The 19,345-nt window shown below is 33.7% G+C and overlaps 1 protein-coding gene across 8 annotated transcripts in view; it reads left to right on the top strand.

Annotated features, from left to right (window-relative positions):
- TBC1D19 (TBC1 domain family member 19) overlaps positions 1 to 19,345 on the top strand; it is a 144,576-nt gene that overhangs the window by 74,102 nt on the left and 51,129 nt on the right. For all 8 annotated transcript variants that reach the window (XR_012477061.1, XM_074229659.1, XM_074229657.1 and 5 more), the window contains one exon: positions 7,480 to 7,542. Coding sequence is in view for 7 of the 8 variants with exons in the window: in XM_074229659.1 (XP_074085760.1) it covers positions 7,480 to 7,542 (63 nt within the window). In the remaining variant the exon portion in view is untranslated. The remainder of the gene's footprint in view (positions 1 to 7,479; positions 7,543 to 19,345) is intronic.

Below are 19,345 nucleotides of genomic sequence, written 5' to 3'. Positions count from 1 at the left end.
CTTGATTTTATTGGGATTACTTTTTATTTTTATTTTCTTTGAATAAAAGTTTTTTAATTTTATCTTACAACTGTTACTTGAATTTTATGACTATAAAATATTGATACTTCAGGGCATAGAGCACCAGTCCTGGAGGCAGAAAGACCTGAGTTCAAATCCGGCCTCAGACTCTTAATATTTACTTAGCCATGTGATCTTGGGCTAGTCACTTAATCCCATTGCCTTGTAAAAACCAAAAATAAATAAATATATATTTATATAGAAATATATATATATATATATAAAATATATATTATATACACACACACATTGATTCTCTTTTTATAAAGAGATTACCATTCAGTGGGAAGATGAGATTGAAAAGATATTTCAGTGTGAATAACAATTAAGGGTATTTTGTGCTTACCATATTAACCAGTGGCATATTAACAAATACTCATATACTAAAAGGAAGGTAAATTGTAGACTTTGTTCATTCTGGAACAATTAAAAGGAATGTTCTTTTTATATGAGACTGCAGGATTAAAATAAACATTTTAAGGTTTGCAAAGCACCTTCTTCATAAGTGCCTTGGGAGTTAGGTAATACAAGTAGTTGTAGATTAGAAGTGGCAGTAGTTGTAGTTAGTAGTAGGGAATGGTTTCAGAAAAACCTAGAAAGAATTGTATTAACTGATTGCAAAGTAAAATGAACATATCCAGAATAATTTGTAAAATAGAAACAATGAGCTTCTAAAAGTAAATAACTTTGAAAACTTGTCAACTGATCAATAGCAGCAGTAATAATAATAATAATAATAATGGTGCCAATAGCACCATAGCAATTCTTCATTCAGTATTAAGAAAACTAAGAAGTTACATGGGTAGTTATTGAAGGAGTATTTGAAACCAGGTGTCCATTAGTCTATTGCTTACTCATGAGAACCTTGGTCATCTCTCCTTTTCATGTTCACAAAGTATATAAGAAAAAAGATAACTATGGAAACTTTGAGTAGAAACTAGAAATATGCTTGGCATGGCAAATATTAGTATAAATGGAATTGTCTTCCCCTTAAAAGATAGGAAACAGTTATTTTGAGAGGTATCTTGTCCAGATAAGCGGTGTCCTATGAGATACTGATTTCTTTATGCAAAAATCAAAATTAAAACCTGATTAGGTAGAAAAGATAAAGATAAGAAGATGCAACATGCAGTTTCATTTCCATTCTAAGCTAATTAAACTTGCTGTTGATATGGAAAAAAATGGGAAATGAATGTAAAAAAGAATAAGGGAAAATATTGATGATGGACCAGCACTATTTTATACAGATTTCCACACCCATAAAATAAGGATAACAAGAGTTCTCCTTATAACTATTCCCATATTCCAGGGTTATTATGAGGATAAAATGAACTATTTATAAAGTACTTTACAAGTTCTTAAAGTGATTTATAAATGATAACTCATCATTTATCATTATCATCATGGGAGAGTGAGGCATTAAGGATGACACCTAGACTGAAATCCTAAGAGACTGTGAGACAAAGATACTTTACCAGCAGGATATAAACTTAATCCTACTTTTCTTTTTAAAAAGTGTCATCTATCTATTACCACAAATTTGAACACAACAATGGAAAATATCAGAAATTTTTATGTTTACTTTCTTAATTCAAAGATTCATACCTGGTATTACTTTAAAAACTTTTCTAAGAAACCCCAATATACTGACAGAGAAGCAAAAACCTTATGCCAACAAACAAGCATTATAGAACAGCATAATTGCCCAAAGCCTTCTAACATTTTACTGCCTTTATTTATTATCACAAGTCTTTGACTCAGTTTCACACTCATAGATTATTAAAATACTGAAAATATAGGAAAAAGTTTGAAGTATAATTAGAACTCTAAAGTATCTGATACCTACATGGAAAATTATTCTCTGTTTGAAAAATGTCATATTTATACATATATGTGTATACTTATATAAAATTATGTATCATCATCATATATGCACAAATAGGTACATACATATATATACATATACTTGAATCCAGAGATCACATTAAATCAATGAATAGAAGAGAAGCCTACAAATACTTTTTATTTCCTCTCAACAAGATGCATCAAATATAAAGGACTGAATACATTGAGACTGATAACTTGAAAATCAGAGCGAAGAACACCTGTGTAACACAAGTCTTAATGTTTACTTTTGAAATTGAAAAATGGATTATAACAGAATTAGAATGTATCATCAAAGTAACCCTTATAATTTTAATGAAACACAAGACCCATTACTCTAAGAAGCAATAATTTTGAGAAGACTCAGTGGAGAGAGTGCTGGATGTGGAGTTAGGAATAACTGAGTTAAAATCTCACCTCAAACACTAGTTGGGTAAGTCATATAATCTCTGTATGCCTTATTCCACTAGAAAAGGAAACAGCATACACTCCAGTATCTTTGCCAAGAAATCCCATCAAGAATTGACAAAATAAACAATTGAACAACAACAGTGTTTCAGGCACTTTGTTAAGTGCTTAACAAATATCTGACTTGCTTGTTTAACTGAAAGGATGAAGGAAATTGATAGACATCTTTAGAACATATGACAAGTAGGTAAAGAAAAACAGAATTAGATTGAACAAGCAAACATTTCCTTGAGCAGTCTGACTGATAAAAAAATACATATCTTTGTATATGTCAAAAGTAAGTGATTGCTGAATAGATCCTTTTAAATGTCAAAAAATTCAAGAATAGGATCAAAAGGCCCTCCATGAGTTATATCCATGTGAACTCAGTGCCAAATAGTTGTTTGAGCCATGTGGATTTGTGGCATAAAAACTACAGAAGACTTATTCTTAAGGAGCCTAGAGTTAGTGGGAATCAATGTAATTATACAAGGAAATGTTTAAAATGGTATAACATGTCACTCTAGGCTGTAAACATTTAGTAGATATTGAATGCCAAGACTTGCCTACATCAGAAGTTATCTCTTTCATGAACTCTGAGAGATGACAAATCTCCATATTACAAATGTAGGCCTCATAATACTCTAGAAAACTAACTCAGTAAACTGATACCAGCCCATTTTTATAAACAGAATATTACCTACAATTGTCCAAATATAGCAATGGTAATAAAAACTTAAGAACAATATTTTTAATTTATATTGCCATCTCAAATAATCTCCAGGCAACATGTACAAAAGGCTTTCATAATATAGAGACCTAGCAAAACAGATCAAAACCATGTAGGAATAGGATGAGATACATATCATCCCTTTTGTCTTTATCTATAGTTGTATAACTCTTAGTATAATTGTATTTAATGACAAAAAATATTTTATTTACTTGTTTAAAATACCTTTATCAAATTTATAAAAAGAAGAATGATACAATATTTTTTAAAGATTTTATTTGAGTTTTACAATTTTTCCCCTAATCTTACTCCCTTCCCCCCCCAGAAGGCAGTTTGCCAGTCTTTACATTGTTTCATGGTATACATTGATCCAAATTCAATATGATGAGAAAGAAATCATATCCTTAAGGAAGAAACATAAAGTATAAGAGATAGCAAGATCAAACAATAAGATATCAGGTTTTTTCCCCTAAATTAAAGGTAATAGTCCTTGGTCTTTGTTCAAACTCCACAGTTCTTTCTTTGGATACAGATGGTATTCTCCACTGTAGACAAACCAAAAGTGTCCCTGACTGTTGCACTGATGGAATGTGCGAGTTCATCAAGGTTGATCATTGCCCCCAAGTTGCTGTTTAGGGTGTACAGTGTTTTTCTGGTTCTGCTCATCTCACTCAGCATCAGTTCATGCAAATCCCTCCAGGCTTCCCTGAATTCCCATCCCTTCTGGTTTCTAAGAGAACAATAGTGTTCCATGACATACACATACCACAGTTTGCTAAGCCATTCCCCAATTGAAGGACATTTACTTGATTTCCAATTCTTTGCCACCACAAACAGGGCTGCTATAAATATTTTTGTACAAGTGGGTAAAGAGACCCATTAGTGGTATTGCTGGATCAAAGGGTATGCATATTTTTGTTGCCCTTTGGGCAACAAATAGTTCTCCAGAAAGGTTAGATGAGTTTACAGCTCCACCAACAATGTGATAGTGTCCCAGATTTCCCACAGCCCTTCCAACAATGATCATTGTCCTTTCTGGTCATATGGCCAGTCTGAGAGGTGGTACCTTAGAGAAGCTTTAATTTGCATTTCTCTAATAAGTAGTTACAGCAATTTTTCATATGGCTATGGATTTCTTTGATCTCATCTGTAAATTGCTTTTGCATATCCTTTGATCATTTGTCAATTGGGGAGTGGCTTTTTTTAAAAAAAATTGACTCAATTTTGTATATTTTAGAAATGAGTCCTTTGTCAGAAACATTAATTGTAAAGATTGTTTCCCAGTTTACTACATTTCTTTGGATCTTGGTTACAGTGGTTTTGTCTGTGCAAAAGCTTTTTAGTTTAATGTAATCAAACTCATCTAGTTTGTTTTTAGTGATGTTCTCCATCTCTTCCTTAGTCATAAACCTCTTCCCTTTCCATAGATCTAATAGATAAACTAGTCCTTGATCTTCTAATTTGCTTATAATATTGTTTTTATGTCTAAATTTTGCATCTATTTTGATCTTATCTTGGTGTTTGGTGTGAGGTGTTGGCCTAATCTAAGTTAGAATGATATAATATTAATAATTGATAGTTATATAGGTAGTTTAAGGTTTGCAAAGCCCTTTTTTCAGTATCTCATTTGAGTCACAAAATGACCTGATGTCATAGGGATCAAAGATAAATGTGTATATCATGTTTAAGTACCACTATGAGCCAGGTACTCACAGTGAAGAGGGGGTACTTGACTAATTTGTTTGTACCTAAGATTTATTTCAGTAACTGCTCTGCTCAATTTATAGGTTTAGAGAATTAATATTGAAAAGTAAAGTGACATACCTAGTATCATATGGCCAACATGTGTCAAAGACTGGAATTGGATCTACATCATTGGGGGTGGCTAGGTGCCACAGTGGATAGAGCACCAGTCCTGGAGTCAGGAGTACCTAAGTTCAAATCCAGTCTCAGACACTTAATAATTACCTAGCTGTGTGACCTTGGGCAAGCAACTTTACCTCACTGCCTTGCAACAACAACAACAACAACAAAAAACCCTTTAATGTGACCTTTTCTTATACTAGTGACAAAATTTCGGAATGTACAAGATGCCACTATGTTGAGCAAAAAAAAACCCATTTAATTCATTAGAGAAAAATCTAGCACTAAATATTATCTTTCATTAAATTGTTTTCCACAAATATGTTAATATGGCTATATGTCATATTGAATTCCTTGTTAGGTGAAACCATAAGAGTAATATTGTTCTTCTAATTCAGGAGCATTATAATCAATGGCAGCATCTTCTGATATTTGGTCTTCTATATCAAACTTACCACTATAGACAAATACTAACTTTTAATAATACTTATTTGCCGTTACTATGGAAGATGTTCCATTGCCAGGTGGAAAAAGAAATTTCATATTGACACATTGGAAATCAGTTGAAGTTTTTCATATCAAACATCAATATATTAAGCAAAGCTAGCATTTAACAGGAAATAAGATCCAAGGCTCCTCAGAAACCATTGATGCTGAATGATGACAAGCAAAGATTTCTTATAGTCAGTAAGGAGAAATATAAAAGAGGAACAAAAAGTACAAAATCATGGGCATTATCAATTTCTATTGGTCTTGGTTGAAAATAGGGAACTGATAAAAATTAAGGAACAGAAATTTTTTCATTTATTGGATGAGATATTATGAAAATCTGAATAATGGAATATTTTATACCAGCAAGTTATGATAACATTTATATTATTTAAATTTTTCTGAAACATGAGTCAAGCTTCTGCTAGAAATAGGGAACTCTACATATCCTACTGTGGAATAGAAACTAAACTGGTTAGACCTTCAAGTATATTTATCAATATTCATTTTCACTAATTTTAGAATGTTTGTAGTTTGCTTCAGGCCTAGAATACTATAGAAGTCAAGCAAGATCTACAACCACTCTAAACTTTTCATTCATTTTATAAAGAAGAATGCTTATAATCTAAATTATCATATGCTAGTTGGATGGACAACTGATTAAACTATTTCATAGGTATTGGATAGACATTAATGAACTGTGCACATTCTTGACTAGAACTAAGAAGACTGAAAGAAATCACATAGTCTTTCAGATAATCCCTAGAAAGCAAAGACTTATCCACTTTTTCTCAATCAATATTCCTATAGGATATTATATGATTTTAAATTTTAAAAATCTCACAGTCTATAAAGAATTGAAATTGTGAGTGACATAGTAATGAGTAAAAGGACTAGCCTATTCCACTGATGACTTCTATCTGAGAAGTAGCTGAAAGGATATTATCTCTGAGGTATTATTTTAAGGACAGAAAAGTGAATGCAGTAGATGGGCAGCCTGAGTGCTACTCTAGTACTTGGATAATTTCAAATGATTTAGAATATGGTCTCCAAGATATCAGATGGAACCACTATAGTGGATTTATGAGAAAATACAGACAAGATTGAATAAGAAAAGGAGACAGAAAAATGAGTCTGCATAACTGGAGAAATGCCTACACACCTTTTTAGTGAGATCACAGATCTATTAAACTACCAAAGATTTGAAATCCATATAAAGCACATATGCATATATAAATAGATATAAAACTTTTATTAGTAAAGGGATATTTTAATTATCCATTTTAGCTTAAGACATCTTGTCTAGAATTGAAATAATTTGGAAAGTGTTAAAACAAAGGATTTCCATACTTATAAAAATGACACTGTCATATAGCAATGATGTAATCCTTGATTGAATAACTTTCATTTAAAAGAAGAATAGTTTTCCTGGTACAAGGCAGGACTAGATAGAAATTGTATGATAGGTTTTGCCTTAACATAAGAAAAAACTGACAATCAGATTGTTTCATAAGGGGAATGGGCTACCTTTGGTTCTCCTTTACTTAAGTTCAAAAATTGACTTGTGGGGAAATTGTAGAGGAAATAAATCCTTGTTCAGGAACAAACTGATGACTCTAGAAGACCCTGCAATGTTATGATTCTGAGTAATTTTGTGTGTCTGGAAGAAATGCTGAAGGTAGGTGAAATTTTTGTAATATTTAAATGTATTTATATGCTGTTGTGAGTTGCAGCTTTGCACAGCAGATCAAGAGCCCAACTCAGAATCTAGAAGACTTGGATTCAAATTTTTTCTTCTGCACTTAGTTATGCATAATTTGGGTACTTCTCAACAAGTTTTAGAGTAGTTGCTTGTCTGCATGACCAGAGGATATTATTAGCTCATTAGCAATTAATTAAATTAATGAAATATACTATTCAAATATTTATAGTGGTGATGGTAATTTTCTGGTTCAGAAAAATAAATACTCTGTGACTTTTTCAGTTTGTTCTATCTTTAATTGTAGGATGTGAAACTGACAGCCAGCAATGACGATTACTATTTTGTATTTGAAGATTATTTGTATCAGGTAAGTTAGAAAGAATCAATATTTTCTCTTTTAGGGTACAGTTGATAGTTAAATTGTGCCACTTTAAGAGATAGTTCTCATTAATATTTTGAAGTACTAAAATTCAAATCTTGTATTTTAATGATCAAATAAAATATTCTCAATTTGAAACAAGTTTTATTTTTTGCCCATAGTAAGGGACTAGTTAGAAGGGAAAAAAAATCTCTGAACAAGTGAATATTTTATGACTTTTGTATTACAAAACAGAACTTAAGATAGAAACTGTCAAGGCAGCATATTAATTACTATTTTAGGTCAAGTGATTCAAATGAATGTCAAAGTTCATAGAGAATATTTACTTCATGGCTAGAAGAACCTCTTCAAAGAAAGCATTACTGCATGAGAATACCTTAGTGAATAATATATATCACAGTTAAATATCCTTAAATGCTTGCAAAACACTATTACTTGTTTATGCAAGCAACAATATTGTAACTGGTTATCTCTAGGTCATTTTCAGCATTGCTGAAATATCATTGTATCATAAATGAGAAACTTAATTTTATGTGGAATTACCTAGATTATGGGGTTTTTCTTTTAAAGTAGAAGTAGATTATACATGTAAATTTGCTAATTTGAATTTGATTGGGATGTCAGTATAAATGTCATGGAAGTAATATAGAAAACACATAGCAATTTTTGCTTGATTAGATGTAAATTAGTTACAGCTGTAAAGGGTGGGTTTATTTATTTTTTAAGATAGAAGAAGATACTAAATCAGAATCTTTCAGAAATATGTAATTACTAGTACACCAAAAGAGTTGAAATTTGAAAAGTAAATATTATTTGCAGATATAGAGCAAAAAAAACTTTGGAAACAATTTTTATTTAATTAAGATGTGACTGCATGCCTTTTAAACCTCACTAAGTAAAAAAAAATCTTTTGCTTCTCATCAGATTTTTTGGGGTTAAGTGACTTGCGGAAGGTCACGCAGCTAGGTCTGAGGTCAGATTTGAACTCAGGTCCTCCTGACTCCAGGGCCAGTGCTCTATCCACTACACCACTTAACTGCCCTTCTCATAAGATTTTAATATAAAATCAATGCTTTTTATTTATTAAAAAAATTAATATGGTTACAACTCTCAGATCTGGAAACAATTGTCCTTTTCTTTATGTCATCAGATATCAGAGGTAAATATGATAGCATTTACTTCATGAGAAAAAAAGATAAATGAATTTCCATGACTGTATATCAATACACAGATTAATATCTGTTAAGGAAAAAATATTCTTGAAGTTAATATTTCTTCTTTCCCTATAATGATTGCTTGCCAGGCTTGTGTTTTAAATCTTTATAATTTCTCAGATAGAATAAACCACATTTCTCCATCTAAGGACTATTTAATTTCATGTGTATTTTTGGTTGTACTTCTTTGCACTTCAGTCCTGTTACCAAAGAATATCTTAGCAGTAGTGGTCACTTATTATAGGATACTACTTCTTAGCAGCCTGTTTATCAACTGTTTTATGTGTATATTTTATTTCTCCTGATTTGATTCCTATAGAACAAAAGTAAATTTTTGCTGAATATATTATATAGAGGAAATTTTACTGAATTTGTACTTTTCTATATTTCCCTGATGATAGCTAGCATCATATGATGTAATATCATGCAGTAATATCTTAACTACCTTGTGTGGTAGGATTTTCTGTGAATATCCTTTCTCATCTCATTAAGGTCCACCTCAGATGCCATCTCTTTTATGAAACTTCTAATTTTTCCCCTAGCTAGAAATGATCTATTATCATAGCCACTATACTTTTTATCCTCCCTATCATATTATAATTTGTATAGATATGATTTTATTTATATAGATAATCTTTTGTTTCTTATCAGACTGTAGGCTTTTTTTTATGTCCTTTACCCCATGATCTAGTGTACAATGCACTACATAGAATAGACACATAATAAATTTTAGCTGACTAAATACACCAAGAACCAGCTTGTTTGTGAATGGAAGTTGCAAAAAATCAGCAAGGCCAAAGTGAACCTTATAAGAATTTTCAATATATTTATAAGATGATGTGTTTCCCTTGTTAGAGTTTCATATATTCCCTTCTAGTGAGTAAAATGATTTTCCCCCCTGTTAATAAAGATAGAATTTCATGAACATCTTTTCTTTTAGCCTTGTGGTTAAAGATTATTAACATTTTATCTGATAATTTCTCATAGTAATTATATTTTAATTAATGTTGAGCTAGTTACAATTTTTTTGTATCCAGGGAAAGCACTTCAGGATTATTTTTTGGTTATATAATTCAATCTTTGCTGACTTTAGCTCTCAATGCTTACAATTCTATCCTCAAAAAATAGAATAACTAATAAATACTGATTTAAAGTGGTTATACTATCATTTTACTGTATTCTATTCCATTAGGAAGGTTTATTTCTAAATATGGTAAAGTATTTTAAAAGTTTATAATAAAAATAAGTTAATATGGCATAATCATGTATTATAACCTCAAAAATCTACTAGCTAAAGAAAATTAAACAACATGAAAGTTTTTTATGATGGTATTTTGGTGATGAAAAATTCTTTGACATCAAATATGTCTAATAGACTATGTATCTCCAGAGTCCTGCATTGTCCCTAGTACATTGTAAACAAAATAAGCACTTGTTAATTGAAAAAACTTAAAATATTGACCGGTGAATAGTAGTAGCATGTTTTGCTGTCCCCAACACAGTGTCTTCATTGTATAGCTAGAAATTCTTGAAATTGGAAAAACTCTTTCCCTTTAGGTCTGAAAGTGCCAGGATTATAAAATTCATATTATTTCAGATAAATCAATATTTATTAAGGTCCTATTGTTTATAAAGCACCCTGTTAAACTATGCAGCAGACTAAAATAAATAAGATATGCTTCTTCCTGTCAATTGAATAGTAGCTATGAAAGTGGAAAAAATAGAACTTAAATAAGCCTTTTTGATTTATAGTAGATGAAGATTAGAATGAACAATTTAAACAAAAAGCTATTAGTTTATATCGATGTTGAAGTTTCTCTAGTATAACCTAGATGTTATTCTTGACTCATCATTCTCTTTCACTCACCTTATATAATCAGATGCTAAATCTTGTCAGGTCTACCTTTGCTGTTTTAATAGTCCCTCTCTCATCTCTGACATCATCATTACCCCAGTGCACATCTCATCTCACACCTATATTTCAAGTTGTCCCTGCCTCTAGTCTTTTCCACACTCTCTAATCCACTCCCAGTTCAGCTGTCAAGCTAATCTTCCTAAAGTAGTGACCTGACTGTGACTCTCTCCTATTCAATAAATTCCAGAAACTCTGTACTGCTTGGAGAATGAAATATAAAAGCTTCTTTTTGACTTTTAAAAATCCTTTATAACCATATCCTCCTGATCTTTCCAAACTTCCACATACTTTCCAAACCTCCACATACTTTGTGGACAACTAGTCTTGCTGTTTCTCCTTATAGGACAATCTCCTAAGTGCATTTTCTTGGGCTGTCCTTCAGGAATACTCTCCCTCCTTCCTTGGCTTCTTTCAAGCCTTAGCTTTCTGAAAGAAATCTTTTCTAGACCACCTTAATGCTAATTTTTTCCTCTGAAACTATCACCAGTTTATTATATATTTGTTTTTATATAGTTTTTATACAGTTTTATACAGTTTTAATGTTGTTTCTCTCATTAGGCTGTGAACTCCTTTAGGTCAGAGACTCTTTTTCCTCCACACCCCCCATTTTTTTATCCCTTGTGTATCATTGTGTTTAGCACATTGCCTATCATATAGTAGGTGCTTAATATTACTCACTTGACTAGTATTTGCAGTGCCACATCTGTAACAAGTACTGTATACATTGCACTAGGTACCAAAGATACAAAGAAATCTAAAATATGATCCCTCCTGTTAACACTGGAAATCTAATTGGTAAGATAGTATAGGTACTAAAATAATGTAAGGAAACATAGGTTAAGCAGCAAAATTTGTGTTGACAGTTTCTTCAGAAGTGTGCATTATACATTTTACATTTACCATAGATAATAAATTTAGAATTTTTTTATTAAAGATATTTGAGTTTTACAGTTTTCCCACAATCTTGCTTCCCTCCCCCCACCCCCACCCCACAGATAGCACTCCGTCAGTCTTTACTTTGTTTCCATGTTGTACCTCAATCCAAATTGGGTGTGATGAGAGAGAAATCATATCCTTAAAGAGAACAGAATTCTCAGAGGTAACCAGATCAAACCATAAGACATCTGGGGTTTTTTTTTCCGAATTAAAGGGAATAGTCCTTGTACTTTGTTCAAACTCCACAGCTCCTTATCTGGATACAGATGGTACTCTCCTTTGCCGACAGCCAAAAATTGTTCCCAATTGTTGCGCTGATGGAATGAGCAAGTCCTTCAAGCTTGAACATCACTCCCATGTTGCTGTTAGGGTGTACAGTGTTTTTCTGGTTCTGCTCATCTCACTCAGCATCAGTTCATGCAAATCCCTCCAGGTTTCCCTGAAATCCCGTCCCTCCTGATTTCTAATAGAACAATAGTGTTCCATGACATACATATACCACAGTTTGCTAAACCATTCCCCAATTGAAGGACATTTACTTGATTTCCAATTCTTTGCCACCACAAACAGGGCTGCTATAAATATTTTTGTACAAGTAATGTTTTTACCATTTTTCCTCATCTCTCCAGGGTATAGACCTAGTAGTGGTATTGCTGGGTCAATGGGTATGCACATTTTTGTTGCCCTTTGGGCATAGTTCCAAATAGCAGTCCAGAAGGGTTGAATGAGTTCACAGCTCCACCAACAGTGTAATAGTGTCTCAGATTTCCCACATCCCTTCCAACAATGATCATTATCCTTCCTGGTCATACTGGCCAATCTGAGAGGTGTGAGGTGGTATCTCAACGAAGCTTTAATTTGCATTTATCTAATAATTAATGATTTAGAGCATTTTTTCATATGGCTATGGATTACTTTGATCTCCTCATCTGTAAATTGCCTTTGCATATCCTTTGACCATTTGTCAATTGGGGAATGGCTTTTTGTTTTAAAAATATGACTCAGTTCTCTGTATATTTTAGAAATGAGTCCTTTGTCAGAATCATTAGTTGTAAAGATTGTTTCCCAATTTACTACATTTCTTTTGATTTTGATTACATTGGTTTTACCTGTGCAAAAACTTTTTAATTTAATGTAATCAAAATCATCTAATTGGTTTTTAGTGATGTTCTCCAACTCTTCCTTAGTCATAAACTGTTCCCCTTTCCATAGATCTGACAGGTAGACTAGTCCTTGATCTTCTAATTTACTTATAGTATTGTTTTTTTATGTCTATGTCCTGTAACCATTTGGATCTTATCTTGGTAAAGGGTGTGAGGTGTTGGTCTAATCTAAGTTTCTTCCATACTAACTTCTAATTATCCTAGCAGTTTTTATCAAAGAGGGAGTTTTTATCCCAATGGCCTGACTCTTTGGGTTTATCAAACAGCAGATTACTATAATCCCCTCCTGCTTTTACACCTAGTCTATTCCACTGGTCCACCACTCTATTTCTTAGCCAATACCAAACAGTTTTGATGACTGATGCTTTATAATATAATTTTAGATCTGGTAGTGCTAAGCCACCTTTGTTTGCATTTTTTTTCATTAAGCTCCTGGCAATTCTTGACTTTTTATTTGTCCATATGAATTTACTTACAATTTTTTCTAGCTCATTAATTTTTTGGAATTTTGATTGGTAGGGCACTAAACAGATAGTTTAGTTTTGGTAGAATTGTCATTTTTATTATATTAGCTCTACCTATCCATGAGCAGTTGATATTTGCCCAGTTATTTAAATCTGATTTAATTTGTGTGAGAAGTGTTTTATAATTGTTTTCAAAAAGATTCTGAGTCTGTCTTGGCAAATAGACTCCCAAGTATTTTACACTGTCTGAGGTTACTTTGAATGGAATTTCTCTTTCTAGCTCTTCCTGCTGTTTCTTGCTAGTCATATATAGGAAAGTTGAGGATGTATGGGGGTTTATTTTATAACCTGCAACTTTGCTAAAATTGCTAATTGTTTCCAGTAGTTTTTTAGATGATTTCTTGGGATTCTCTAGGTAGACCATCATGTCATCTGCGAATAGTGAGAGTTTTGTCTCTTCCTTCCCAATTCTAATTCCTTTAATTTCTTTTTCTTCCCTAATTGCTGATGCTAACATTTCTAATACAATATTGAATAGTAGTGGTGATAATGGGCACCCTTGTTTAACCCCTGATCTTATTGGGAATGCCTCTAGCCTCTCCCCATTTAGTATAATGCTTGTTGATGGTTTCAGATAGATACTGCTCATTATTTTAAGGAACAGTCCATTTATTCCTACACTCTCTAGTATTTTTAATAGGCATGGATGCTGTATTTTGTCAAAGCTTTTTCAGCATCTATTGATATGATCATATGGTTTCTGATAGGTTTGTTATTGATATAATTGAGTATACTAACAGTTTTCCTAATATTGAACCAACCCTGCATTCCTAGAATAAATCTTACTTGATCATAATGTATTATCCTAGTGATGACTTGTTGTAGTCATTTTGGTAAGATTTTATTTAGGATTTTTGCATCTATATTCATGAGGGAAATAGGTCTATAATTTTCTTTCTCTGTTTTAACTCTTCCTGGTTTAGGTAGCAGTACCATATTGGTTTCATAGAAAGAGTTAGGCAGAGTTCCATCTTTCCCTATTTTTCCAAAGAGTTTATATAGGATTGGAACCAATTGTTCCTTAAATGTTTGGTAGAATTCACTTGTGAATCCATCAGGCCCTGGAGATTTTTTTTTAGGGAGTTCACTAATGGCTTGTTGAATTTCTTTTTCTGAGATAGCATTGTTCAGGTATTTAATCTCTTCTTCATTTAACCTGGGCAACTTATATTTTTGTAAATATTCATCCATTTCACTTAGATTATCAAATTTATTGGCATAAAGTTGGGCAAAATTTTGAATTATTACTTTAATTTCCTCCTCATTGGTAGTGAGTTTACCTTTTTCATTTATAATACTAGCAATTTGGTTTTCTTCTTTCTTTTTTTAATCAAATTGACCAGAGGTTTATCAATTTTATTGGTTTTTTTCATAATACCAATTTTTGGTTTTATTAATTCAATAGTTTTTTGCTTTCAATTTTATTAATTTTTCCTTTGATTTTTAAAATTTCTAATTTGGTATTTGATTGGGGATTTTTGATTTGTTCTTTCTCTAATTTTTTTAGTTGCATGTTTAGTTCATTGATTTCCTCTTTCCCCAATTTATTCATATAAGCATTTAGAGCTATAATATATCCCCTGAGAGTTGCTTTGAATGAATCCCATAGGTTTTGCTATGTTGTTTCATTATTATCATTATCTAGGATAAAATGGTTAATTCTTTCTATAATTTGTTTTTTGGTCCACTCATTTTTTAAGATGAGGTTATTCAGTTTCCGAATTGTTTTGGGTCTATATCTCCTTGGCCCAGTATTGCATATGACTTTTATTGCATTGTGATCTGAGAAAGATGTATTCACTATTTCTGCCTTTCTGCAGTTGATCATTAGGTTTTTATGTCCTAGTACATGGTCAATTTTTGTATAAGTACCATGTACTGCAGAGAAAAAGGTATATTCCTTCCTGTCCCCATTCAGTTTCCTCCATAAGTCTACCATATCTAATTTTTCTAACAATCTATTTACCTCCCTAATTTCTTTCTTGTTTGTTTTATGATTTGATTTATCTAGATCTGATAGCGGGAGGTTGAGGTCTCCTACTAGTAGAGTTTTGCTGTCTATGTCTTCCTGTAATTCTTTCAGCTTCTCCTCTAAGAATTTGGGTGCTGTCCCACTGGGTGCATATATATTCAATATTGAAATGACTTTATTGTCTATGGTACCTTTTAGGAGGATAAAGTTTCCTTCCTTATCTCTTTTAATGCTATCTATTTTTGCTGCTGCTTTGTCTGAGATAAGGATTGCTACCCCTGCTTTTTTTTTACTTCAGCTGAAGCAAAATATATTTTGCTCCAACCTTTTACCTTTACTCTATATGTATCTCTCTGCTTCAAATGAGTTTCTTGTAAGCAGCATATTGTAGGATTCTGGTTTTTAATCCACTCTGCTATTTGCTTACGTTTTAAGGGAGAGTTCATCCCATTCACATTTAAGGTTATGATTACTAATTCTTTATTGCCCTCTGTGCTATCTTCCCTCTGTATTTTTCCCCCTTTCCCCCCTTTTATCCATATTCCCCGGTATTTTTTTTTGAATACCACCCCTTCAGTGTGTTTGCCCTCCTATATCACTCCCTCCCCTTTCTTTCCCTGTTCCCTTCCCTTCCTTTTGTTATTTCCCCTTATTTCCTCCACTCCCCTTCTCTTTCTCTGATCCCCCTCCCCTTTTCCCCCTTTTACTTCTTGAAAGGTTAGATGTTTTATAAGTTAACTGAGTATGTGTAGGTTGACTTTAAGCCAAGTCTGATGAGAAGAAGATTCAGGTGTTTCTCCTCTACTCCCTTCTTCCCCTCTATTACCATGGGTTTTTTGTACCTCTTAGTGTAATGAGATTTGTCCCATTCAATCCCCTCCCTCCTCCCGTCTCTTTCCTGTCCCCCTTTTTAGGGAGGTAGTGTATTTTTTTAGATCATTCTATCTAAGTCATAAAAAAATTCTGAGTGTCTGTCCCTTCTAGTACAGTATATTCTGTTGAATAGTCAAAATTCCGGAGAGTTATTAGAGTTTTTCTCACCAGTGGTGTTAAAGCAGTTACATCCCATTAGATATCAGTCTCATGGATAGGTCATGGGTGTCCAGCATTTCTGGCTAGGTATATTCTCTCTGTTAGAGTTACATTTCTCAGGATTCTCAGGATTCATGAGATTCTCTCCCCCCCCCCCCCCCATGCTGGGATATAGCCAGTTTCAACTTGCTGGATTGCGTTTTTTTCCTTTTACCGCCCCCCACCTTTGTTTTTTACCTTTTCATGTGTCTCTTGAACCTCCTGTTTGATACCCAGATTTTCTGTCTAGCTCTGGTCTTTTCATCAGAAATTTTTGGAATTCTTCCATTTTGTTAAATGTCCATCTTTTTCCCTGGAAGAGAAGGCTCAGCTTTGCAGGGAAGTAGAGTCTTGGCTGCATTCCAAGCTCCCGTGCTCTTCGAAATATCTCGTTCCAGGCCCTTTGATCCCTTAAAGTTGATGCAGCCAGGTCCTGCGTGATCCTTACTGTGGCTCCTTGATATTTAAATTGTTTCTTTCTGGCTGCCTGCAGGATTTTCTCTTTTATCTGATAGTTCTGGAGTTTGGTCACAACATTCCTTGGTGTTTGCCTTTTAGGATCTTTTTTTCTGGTGGGGATCGATGTACTCTTTCAATAACTACTTTGTCCTCCGATTCCATGATGTTAGGGCAGTTTTCCATCACTAGATCCTGTAATATCAAGTCCAGGCTTTTTTTCTCTTCAGTGTTTTCAGGAAGTCCTATAATTTTCAGGTTTCCCCTCCTTGATCTATTCTTGAGGTCAGTGGTTTTGTTGATGAGGTATTTCACATTTGCTTCTATTTTTTCTATTTTTTTGATTTTGCTTAACTGACTTGCTGTCTCGTGGAGTCATTAGTTTCTGTAGACTCCATTATTTTTTGGGGGGAGGAGTTTTCTTCATTAACCTTTTCCAATTGGTCGATTCTACTTTTGAAAGAGCTTTCCATTTGACCAATTGAGGTTTTGAGAGAATTAATTTTTTTGCATTTGCTCATTTGAGGATCTGAGAGAATTATTCTCATTTTGCAAGGTATTAATTGTCTCCCCCAAATTTTCCAGTTGATTTTTAAACTCCTTCCTTATTTCTTCAAGGAAGTCTTTCTGTGCTGGAGACCAGATTGTATTCTCCTCAGAGGTTCCAGGCCTCTCTGGGTTGGGGTCTTTCCCTTCCAGGAATTTTTCTATGGATCCACCTTTCCGCTGACCCTTCTTCATTATGCTAAGACCTTGAGTTGGGTGGGGCTAGTTCACCTGGGCTTGGGATCTCTAAAGGCTTTACTGAGTGCAGTTTCTCTGGCTGGCCAGTAGGAGGTGCTGGATGCCCTCTCTGCGGTGTCTGTGACCTTGGTTGCGAGGCCTTCTCCCTTTGCTTGAGGGAGGGAATTGGAGCTATTGAATTCTTTTGCCTTCAATCAATGGTGGGCTTTACCCTGGCCTGAGGCGATTCCTCAGCTGGGCTGGTTCTTTTGCTCACACACCTGGGCCTGAGGCAGCAGTAATTTGCATTTGTTTGGGAGGAGGCCTCAGTGCAAAGGAGGCATGGGCTCAGAGTTTCTCAGACCTGAGGAGCCCAGGGATGGTGTCTGCAGCTCTCCTGCACCAGACCTCTCCCCGCGGCCCCTTCCCCAAGCTCCAGGGGGACAGCACCAACACCAGCGCCTCTGCTTCCCCACGGACCCAAGCCCCCTTCGTCCAGCCCCACCGCTGATCCAGCAGGTCCGGCTCTCGGGCCCTCAGACTCCCGGTTCCGATTCAGCTGTTGGTCTGGCTGATCTTCCCTGGGAGCTCAGACTCACCTGCCCCTTGCCGGTACTCAGCCAAGGCTGCTGCGGGAGACAAATCCTGAGGTAGATTTTCCTCTCCTGGCTTTTCTTTCTGGGTTTCCTGGTTTGGATTTCTTTTAAGAGGTTTGTTTCATGTGATAGATGGGGAAGAGATCAGGAGACTTTAGAACTGTGCCTGTCTTCTCTCCGCCATCTTGGCCTGTCCTCTAAATTTAGAATTAAAAATAACCTTGAAAGTTATTGAATTCAAGGGTAGTCATTTTATGGATAAGAAAAGGAAACCCCAGAGTGGTGAAACAATTTGCTCAAGAGTTGTTCTCATAGGTAGTAAATGGCAAAATTGGAATTTACATTTAGGGCCTATTACTCCAAATTCCATTGCATCATATGATTTATTCTTTAAAACTTTCATACTTTAGTGTCCAGGTTTATACTGATCTGCTTGGTTGAATTGATACTAAATAAATATTAATGTAGAAGCTAATCCTAGGGAACTAATTACATTGAAGGCTAATTCAAATATACTGACTTTACTCATTATAGAACTATATGCAATTGAATATTTATTAAAGAAATCATTTCTTGTATCTATTTATTATTTAGTTTAGCATTTAGCATTTAGCCTAATTTACTCAGAAAAAATTTATACATTGAAAATCAGATGTTACCATTACATGATTTCTACTCTTTTTACTATTTATAGACTTTTCCTTGAAAATAGCACCTATCAATTCTGAATATGAAATTATCCATAATAACGGAGGTATCTTTGCTTTCCTTACCACCCTATGATAACCCCTCTTAATTTTCATGGTTCAAACTGTATATGAAATTAAATATTGACTCAGAATATTTCATGTCTCATCTATGGATAAGAGTAAGATAGTCCATTACTAAGACTAAGAAAAAATTGGATACTTTTCTTAGTTTTTATAATACAACAGTCTGTAGTTATCTATATCTATATCTATATGCTTTTATATATTTTTTCTTTCATATATGCCTTTTAACATTACTTCTTTGTTAACATTTTGACAAATTTAACAGTTTTATTGTGTTGTATAAGCACATATAAAGCACTTAAAATAAACCATCAGATGATATTTGGGATTTTAAATAAATACAGGTCCAACAATTGACTATTATGTGAGGAGCTATCCTTCTAAAATCCCAAGTGTCTCATAACAAAAATATGCGGTCATGGGTTCAAAGTTTTGGTCATAGAGGCTA

The sequence above is a fragment of the Macrotis lagotis genome, chromosome 3 (genome assembly GCF_037893015.1).
Source record: "Macrotis lagotis isolate mMagLag1 chromosome 3, bilby.v1.9.chrom.fasta, whole genome shotgun sequence".
NCBI lineage: Eukaryota > Metazoa > Chordata > Mammalia > Peramelemorphia > Peramelidae > Macrotis > Macrotis lagotis.
The sequence above is the reverse complement of the archived record's forward strand: the minus strand, read 5'-3'. Positions and strand labels throughout refer to the sequence as shown.